General features: G+C 35.8%; 1 protein-coding gene across 4 annotated transcripts in view; it reads right to left on the bottom strand.

Annotated features, from left to right (window-relative positions):
* The window catches only part of NR2C2 (nuclear receptor subfamily 2 group C member 2), a 36,926-nt gene that overhangs the window by 10,539 nt on the left and 16,677 nt on the right, over positions 1-9,710 (bottom strand). The window contains exons 7-13 of one of the 4 annotated variants that reach the window (XM_014874233.2): positions 9,194-9,287; positions 8,651-8,784; positions 6,009-6,186; positions 5,617-5,738; positions 4,954-5,093; positions 1,971-2,108; positions 409-514 (exon numbers count right to left, since the gene is read on the bottom strand). In XM_014874233.2, the coding sequence (XP_014729719.2) occupies positions 409-514; positions 1,971-2,108; positions 4,954-5,093; positions 5,617-5,738; positions 6,009-6,186; positions 8,651-8,784; positions 9,194-9,287 (912 nt within the window). The other 3 variants (XM_088171204.1, XM_088171205.1, XM_088171206.1) reach the window with 3 other exon arrangements.

Genomic DNA, 9,710 nt, shown 5'->3' with positions numbered 1-9,710 from the left:
ATTTCAAGGATGATAATCACCTTTTAGTTGTCAGAGACTTTAAAATATTAACTTGAAAAGAGAAGCAGTGTGAATTAGTTCGTTGAAGTAGTTATCCCCCAAACTTCTAAAAAAGTAAGTCTGTTTACTTTTCTAAACATGACTATGAGAGTCTCAAAAAAAACCCCTCAAAAACCAAGGAAGAACTAATAAATTTAATTTACATGGAGGAAGTTAGACAGCTATTCTTGTTTCTACATATCTTTAAACAAACCTGCTTGCTTTTATGAATTAGGTTTTAGTTCTTTTTCATCAACAGTCAAAAAAAAAACCCCAAACCCCAGATGTCAAAAACATCAATGATATTATTTTGTACTTTTGTTAGCTACAGCCCACAACATTACTTTGGGTACTTTAGACAAGAAATACCTATAAGTATCTTCTGGATAGGTTTTTTGTACATAGTCCTGCAATTCCATCTGTGCCTTCTCCTGGAATTTTTCTATTTGGGTTGAACTGGTCAGACCAGGGTGATCTAAAGAAACAAAACATTTCTGTATGTCGATTGTTTCCCTATACACTGTGAAATAAATGTATTTATAAGATTCTCACATTTAATTCAATATTTCTCTGGTATTGTGATGTTTAACATGCTAGCTGTATAAAGGAAATCACTCAGGTGAACATTTACTTCCTGGCTTCAGAATTAGCTTGTTCACTTTTCTCTCTAGAGCTGTGTGTATCCATAAGAAAGTGGACAAAAATTAAGTCTGTATGTGCATACCAGGCAACAACACAGAATTTGTTTTTAACTTTGCTTGTTTAAATGTAAAAATGTTCGCCTCTGTGATTTGTTCTAACTAGGCTGGCTAAGCAGTAGCTAGGGTCATTTTCCTGACAGATCAATGTCTTAATCTTCTCAAGTCTCATGTTTTAATTCCAGCTGGCTCAGCTCCTCAGACAGCCATGTGATCAAAAAAAAAAAAAAAAAGAGCAAACTCACAAAATATCACCTATCTTACTATGTCAGAATACCTTCACTCTTGTGTCCAAACTGCTTGACCCTTGCAACAGGACGGCTACCTTGAGTTTGGATCGTTTCTTGCTTTTCCAACCTGAACAAAACCCCTAATAAACCTAACTCTAATGGGACAATCTCCCCCAAAAAATTCAAAAAGAACATTTCAGGACATCAGTATCTTCTACTTAAGTTTTATTACAAAGAGAAAAATAATTATCAAAGCAAAAATACCCCAAGCAAACACACCAATAACAATATACAAAACGAATAGTTTACGTTTTACTCAGCCTGTCAGCAGTTTTAGATTAAGGACACTTTTGTGTGTCCTAGAAACATTGGTCACCTTTGTGGAAAAGACTGCCACTTCCAATTTCTTTAATGTCCTTACCTAATCATTCCACAAAATCTCAAGTGTTTTCTTTGAGTAAACTCTCATATTTCAGGAACACTTGACTATGTTGTCTGCCGTCATTTTTTTTGGTAACAAATACAAGATAGCCTGTTTTCAGTTTTTGAGATTTTGTGCAAGTTTCATATAAAATAGGTATTTCAGCTCATATTTCAGCTGTTCCTCTTAGAAGTATATTAAAAATACTAAAATTGAAGCGAATTTCTTTCTGTCACTAAGAGAATGCATTTCTTCTAATCCTCCTCACCATTTACCTCACTAATATTGCTAGTAATTCCAGATAATTTATTAATCATAGATTCTCAGCTGAAGGTAACTTGAGAATCTATTCTTTTTAGGGTGGATCAGGAAACACTTGATAGCTTGGAACTGTAAATAATATGGATATGTTGCTCTGAAGTAATTTTAAAACACATATTGTGATAAACTATGAAACAATCGTTCTATCTGCAACTTAACAGATAAGTCCCATATCAAGACATTAGTCTCATTTTAAAAATGCTAAAAAATTGACATATTAAGGCTTATTATTTAAAAAGATATGGTTACTAAATTCCTTACCAGGGCTAAAAAGGACTATAGCTTTAAGGTATGCATATTCATATCCATCAATATCAAGCTTGGCCATGCTGTTACAGAACTCCTGAAGTTTCCAGATGTGTTCCATGACTTGCTTTATTCTGTCTCCAGAAAGTTTATCTACAAAAAGATATTGCTTACTATGTCATCTGAGCTCAAGCATTTCTAATATATTAACAAATAAAGTTATATAAACCAAGTGAAGTGTTATTTGCAAGTCTTTTGCTGTCTTAAAAACCACTTAACATATAAGGATGGCCTGAATTATTATGAAAGTGAATTAATAAAGTTGAGTCAGACCCAGGGCTAGCAAACAGAATGTTAACTCTTCTGTGTAATTTTGCCAGGACAGCATAATCTGCCACACCAAACTTTTTCCAGTGATGTACTGTTCTGAGCAGAGACTCTCAAATGATGGTACATTTTTCTACAAATGGCTAGAGTGATTCTGGGAATAAACAGAAGCACAAAGCAAATGCTAACATGCAACCCTAATTTTAAAATCAAACATTATTGAATTACCTTTTCCAAAAGTGAATGCAAGAACAATAATGACAGTGCTGCTTTCTCCTCTATGGGTACTTTTAGGAGTGACCTTTTCATTAGCTATGGTAAATAGTCTTTTTCCCATCTGATGGGGTAAATTCACTGAAATACACGTACACAGGCTCTTCTATAATTTGAAAGATCACATTCCTTATATGGGGTTTATAATCTATCTTAAAATTTCAATTTTAAAAATGCATTTGATTTATAGCTATGTTACGAGTGAGTGGTATTAGCTGCTAAACTAGGAAGGGAGAGATTTCTATTTTGGTAAATAGAAATCCTTATATTAGACTGCCTATCTACAAACTAGTCAAGGAATAAAAACATTAGAGAATATATTAAGACAATTTTTGAATATATAATTACTATTATCAAACTTCAGAAGTAAGCCAGTTCATGAGGGATAAAACCTTTCCTTGAAAAACACATTAGAATAATTTTATTCCAGTCAGAATCTCCAATGCTAGTATTTAATATAATTTTAATTTCAATATTTTCTTTTTCTCTATACAGCTAATAGTGCATAGGATTGCTTAGACCTCATGTGCCTTAAACTGAATCTTTGACATAGTTTATTAATATTTGATCTATTTTCTGGAACTGCAATAATTAGTTTGAATGAATGGAAGAACCGTTTTTTGCACAGTTTTGAAATAAGAATGCAAGCATAATCTACATTTCTTAAATCATTAATTCTGATACAAATTTTTAGTTACTCAATATGGATGAAGACAGACATAATGTAATGTTTTTATTCCTGTGTTAAGTGGGAAAACATGGTCCAGAAAAACCTCAGGAAAAGCGAACTTGAATTCCAGAGTTTCTAGGTAGCCTCATCACTAATATGTTCCCAGATAAAGTTCTGAAATTTCTTTACTTTGTTTTGAATTTTGAAGGTATAATACACAACATAAAATGATAACTTTGCAGAATAGATAAATAACACTAATGATCCTCTTTTCTTGGCTGGTCTCAGGTAACACAGTATGACTGCAAGTACAGGTTATAGAAAAAATTTATTTTTTTACAATTTTGATGCACAAGAATGGAAGTGGAACCAGCTGTAACAGCCCTATCACTTATTCCTCCCCAAAGTCACTGCCTGGAATGGAGGTGGAATTCTGAAACAGGTATCAAGTAAAAGCCTAACTCTGCACAGAACATTCAATGTGCAGGTTTCCCTACTGATCTTTTCAAGTTTTGCCTCTCTCTGCAGGAAAGGAGCAGCACTCTGTCATATTTTGGGACTTTCCAGGCTCTCCTAAATGAGAAAACAACAAACAAAAACAAACAAAAACCAACCAATGAACAAAAACCCAAAACCAAAACAAGAAAAAACCCTATATTCATTATGAAAGCAATTAAAGCATACTATCCATTTAAGAATCAATTTTCAGTCTAATTTACTTTATCATGATGAAGCTAATAAAGTAGATTAAAATTTGATTGTAGAAGTATGAAATGTACAAACCAGATAGATGGAAAAAAATTTTAATATCCTTCAGCTCTAGAAAAATACATCTGTTTTACTCTCCTCTGTAAAAACCTATTTTCTAATTTTTGCTGTGTGCACAATACTGACACCATAAAAAATTATTTTAAAATGGTACCAAATAGTGTTCTATAATCGCTCTTAATGCACATTCAAATTTAAAGTAGATTTCATGTATTATACTTTGTTTGCAGAGTTTAAAGCTGCTAGTATTGTTTTCTTCCTCCTTTTAAAAATGAATATTATTTTCATGCTAATCAATCCTATTGCTTGGAAGTGCCTTTAAAGAATTTTTTAAAAAAAGCAAATAAAACAGATTTTCATCTATTCTAGATATAATCATCATTATCAACTGACCAACATTGAATTAAAAAATAAAATTACATACATCTTGTTAAGAGTGTCCAGAAATTAGGTTGCTTAATGCTTCAAGGGCACTTCAAAATACATTAATCATTATTGCATTATGGTAGCATCCAAAACCATTATACTTGCAAGAATATACTTGTGATAATTGTTAAACGCTGTGTTTTCACACGGCAAAGAGGAGAAGGAAAGATCTGGAAGGAGAAAGTCTGGTGTGATTGGAAGAGGATATCATTATTCTAAGAGGAAAAAACATACATCTGGATGGGAAGAAAACTCTGCAAGCACATCCAAGGAGTATTTTAGGATGTACTGCCTTTCTGTGTAATGTCAGTCAGGCACAGAAGACCACCTTGCCTCTATGGACAATTCTCTCCCACAGCTATCTGTGTGAGGTCAGTGCAACAAAACTGTAGATGACCAGGGAAAAGATAATTGTGCAAGAGAAAGCTTCACCTTCACCTGGTTCCTGGTGAACAATTCTGTCACTGCTGGGGAAACACCTTGTGAACAATGTGATTCAGAGGTGCCTGTATGGTTAGCAGACTGGTACCATACCTTCCTGGATGCTGTTCTGGAGGTGGTTGACAATCGCTCCCAGGATAGTGGACAGACTCATCACCTGTGCACACTGGGCCAGGCCTAAGGTGAACAGTTCGTTCCAGCAGGCACGCACAAGGCTCGTATTACAGTCCTGCCTGCAAACAACAGAAAATCAAACAACTCTAGGTAGGTTGCACATCAGCTTGGTATTGCCCTATGTGTAATTATGTTATACATAACAATTCATAATAAAGATTATTCTACTGCAAAACATTTTGGTAACAGGCATATATTAGCATGGTACAAGTATTTCAAGAAGCGAAAAGAAATTATAGACTATGGGAAACCATTTCAGGTTATTTGTGAAATGGTGCTCATCAATTCTTTAGCAAGGAATCAAAAGCAAGCATTTAATTTCTACAAATTAATGCTTGCTTTTGATTTGGCTTTAGTTTCTGTAACCACAGTAACATCAGATATTGTAGTTTCCCTCCCCTCTACCATCTTCTATTTTATTCTCCAAAGCAGGAAATATTGCATAGTCTTCACACATTTTAAAGTACTCATTAAAAATTAAACGATATTATAACTAAAAAGTTCAAAGTAGCTGAGAAGTGTTCAGATCAGTGCTTAAATTCATTCAAAAGCAAACCATTCAAACAGATTATGTCCATTTACCCAAGAGCTTGAAATGCAGGTATGGACCTAGCCCAGTGCATAGAGAGGAAAAGGAGTCGTGATGCTGACTCACAGATGTAGTGTACATTAAGGTACTCTGGCATCGGACTGGGCATTGTCAGCTGCAAAAAATAAAAGTACAGTACAATACATATAGTTCAGACATAAACCAGTTTTTATCATTGGTGAAATAACTGGCAAAAACATTCAAACTACTCTCATAGTCCATCACAATCAACAGTGTGACAAAAGTTGTCAAAGGAAAACTGTACTAAATAACTCATTACTACTGGCAAGGAATGCAAATTGGGAATACGAGACAAGAAATTATGTAGGAGCTCATACATCTTAAGCATTAGTTTGTTTAGTAAGACATTTAAAGAAGCACATACTTTAAATGTGACATGTGTATCTGTAAGTAGGGGTCCTTCCACTTCAATAATTGGTGTTGACTGATCTCTACTGATTACATGAATATTCCCTCCTCCTGTAGGATCCATGCCATCTGCCAAGTTATGAGCTGTTGTACCATCTGTGGAACTAAGTGCTTTAGCCAAAGTATCAAATGCCCTAAAAAATAATAAATAAGTAAACAATGAAAGAGTTCCTTAGATCTTAAAAAATTCATAATGCTCGAATTAACTGCTATAAAACATTTCCACTTAGAGGCAACATACCCAGTAACTCTTTAGGCTGGCACAAGGTCAGACTTTTCATTACAACTTGGTCCCTCTGTACCCTTTGGGCATTAATAAAACCAATAGATGTGCCCATGTATTGCTGGTAAAAGATCTCCCCTGTAAGGGAAGGACTTCGTACTGTAAATCCTGCTCTGATAGTTTTATCTTAGTATTTGTACTAGTAGAGGGGCCTTGTGCTGTGCTAGTTGTGGCTGGGATACAGTTCATTTTCTTCGCTGTGTTTTTAGTATGAGGCTGTGTTTTGGATTTGCACTGAAAACAGTGTTGATAATATAGAGATGGTTTTGTTATGCACAGCAGTGCTGGCACAATGGAAAAGCTTCTTGTCCTCCCTGCAGTGAGGAAGCGAGGAGTGCACAAGAAGCTTGGAGGTGACACAGCCAGAACAGCTGAGCACAATTTATGCAAGGGTTATTCCATACTTTGTGATGTCACACTCAGTATACAAAGAAGGGGAAAGAAAGAGGAAGTGAGGGGATGTTTGGAGTGATGGTGTTTGTCTTCAGAAGTAACTGTTACACGTGCTGGAGCCCTGCTGTCCTGGAGGTGCCTGAACACCTGACTGCCCATGGAAGGTACTGAATTAATTCCTTTACTTTGCTTGAGTGTGTGGCTTTTGCTTCACCTATTAAACTGTCTTTATCTCAAATCCACAAGTTTTCTCACTTTTACCCTTCTGATTCTACCACCAGTCCCACTGGTGGGGGAGGGACTTTGTGAGGCTTAAGTTGTCCACTGGGCTTAAACCACAACACTCCTCTTGCACTCACCATTCACTATTCTCCCTTCTCACAGATTCAGTGGGGGTTACAGACCAGATGGACTCTGAAGAACAAAGTCCTTGTCCTTGTCCCCATCTTTGATCTCCAGCTTTTTGGAGCAGTGAACAGTGTAGTTTTCTTCTAGACAATATGCTTGAATTTCCTTTCCCTTAAGATGAAATATGGCCAGGCACTCCTAATCTCCCAGTACAGACAGAGCCTTCAAAGCCTTATGACAGTAACACAAGAGAGACTGGTCCCAGGTCTCCTTTATACTCAAGCTGTTGCTGGATCATTACGCACATAAATCACTGTAAATTCTCTTAGGATTAATGGACCTTGCATGTAAAGAAGAATTTGGTGCCCCAATTTCATACCAGTGGACAGTATTATGGTATAGTAGTCCTTCGCCACTTTTTTGTCAAGATGTTTTTTGGGAGACAGATTTTTATAAATTTTTTCTGCTTTAAAGAAAGCAAGCGGTTGACATAAGCTGACATTACAGTGTCACGTATTTTACAATATTAATTCACTTCACTTGAAGAGTTCAAATGAGAGACTTAAGAGCCTTAAGTAATGTCCTTCTCTCTCTCTCGCCCCCCAGAGGAGGGGGGTCATCCACTCGGAGTAGTGGGCAGACTGGGCTGGTATTTGTTTATTGTCAGCTGCTTTTCTGTGTAGTTTATTTTCTTACACATTTTGTTATTAATATTGTTGCTATTACTGTTTCATTTTGCTGTTACTGTTTGTTTTCTAGTCGCATTACTGTCTCCAGTAAATTGTTCCTATTTCAACCCATGGTCTCTGCCTTTTGTGCATCTGACTAGAGGGGGAGCAAGTGGCAGCATTGTTTAAATGTAAACATTACATTGGAGAATACCATTCCTAAACCACGACAGTTAAGCTCCTCCTAAAAATAATTTTGAGAAACAGTGGACAGTACCGAGTTCACATATTTTATCTTATTAACCTATACTGCTAAATTCAACAAACCTGTCTCCTCCTCACAAAAACATCCAACAAAAAAAATTCCCAGCCTTGCAAATCTCAAGCTGCGCTGGAAATTTTAATATTCTATGCCCCTTTTTCATTTATTTTTCATTAATGAAGAAAAGAAAGACTTCAAGCTCTTGATAAATCTACATTACCAGGAGATTTTATGGCAGCACAATCTCAAAAATAAATCTGCAGCAATGTAGACCCCTAAAGAGCAGAGCTAAGGTCACAAGCATTGCATAGGGGAAGCTTATATAAAACACTCCTGTGAAATAAAATGGCATTGAAATGTTGCTATTCTCAAAGTTTTTCAAGGTCACAAACTAGTCATTTATTATTTTTCTGAGAACCAAATCTGGTCTAGCTTCAGACCACTACATTTGTCACACAGGACACAGTTCTTCACAAGAGGCCAAGAGCCAAAACTGATTTCTAAAGAACCAATTTTATGTTTCAAAGGAGGGGCAATCTGTACCCTCTCTGGTGTAACAATGCCAAATTCCTTTAATGAATGAATATAAGGATACACCACATAGAACACAAATTACTAAGTAAGGTGTAAATATAAACGCATACCGTGTAATCTCACTTGCAGATTGCTCTTCTTGTTGAACTTCAGAAGTATCTCCATTATTTAGTGACTCACTGAGATTAGCAAGAGATGTTACAACATTTGCTAGTGTTCCTAAGGCACCTTGGCTTGTTTCAGCCTGAAAAGGAAACACTGTATTAGTAAATCAAAATTATAATTAATACATCACATATAATTCCCCCCATTTTTATTCTTTTTGTTCCTTTTCCCCTACACACCTTTTCCTTCCTCCCAAATGCCAGGAAGAACAATGGCTCCCAATTATCTTTAAATCCTATTCTAATTATCAATCTTAGTCCCAGATGAGACATCATATGGAGAACTACCTGTGGCTGACCTTTTGCAGAAATATGTCTGCCAAAAGAAACCACAATCCTACCGATCAATTTATTACATCCATTCATACAGTTCTTCAAACTTCCACCTTATCTTCTCAAGAGCAACAACTGTTTGAGATTATATACAATAGATAAAGTAATCTGAACAAATGAATAGATATGATCAGAACTGAAGTGAGCCAGTAATACCTTGGAATCAGCAGCTAAGAGGACTGTACCATCATCCCTGATCAAAGGCTGCTGAATATTCACGAGCATTCCTGGATCAAGAAGACCGGCCGACCTGTTCAAAAGCATAAAGCATCTGATGGTCAACAGTATTTTCCATTAATCAGAAGAATGCATAACAATTTGTGACAGCATAAAAGGAATTACCAATTTTTAAATAAACCATTTAGTGAAGCTTGCAGTTTATTTATCAGGACTTAGGTCTTTCTGAAATAGTTCCCAAAAAGTAGCTTGAAAGACAAAGACTGAAATATCTTTTCATTTCCAGTGCAAAACAATGATAACTTCCCAAATGTGTATCTTCTCATTTGCTTTTTGCTCTGCTTTAAGGAGAGTTGTTGTCTTCTCATGGTCTCAGAAGTCACCTAGTAGCTCTAGTTTTATATTAGACTTTGGAGGAAGGCATAACTCTGTATTCCAAGCAAGACAACAGCCAGCACTGAATGAAAGTCATAAGAATATTTTTTACATTCCAGAA

Source organism: Sturnus vulgaris, chromosome 11 (assembly GCF_052056855.1).
Source record: "Sturnus vulgaris isolate bStuVul1 chromosome 11, bStuVul1.hap1, whole genome shotgun sequence".
Lineage (NCBI taxonomy): Eukaryota > Metazoa > Chordata > Aves > Passeriformes > Sturnidae > Sturnus > Sturnus vulgaris.
The sequence above is the reverse complement of the archived record's forward strand: the minus strand, read 5'-3'. Positions and strand labels throughout refer to the sequence as shown.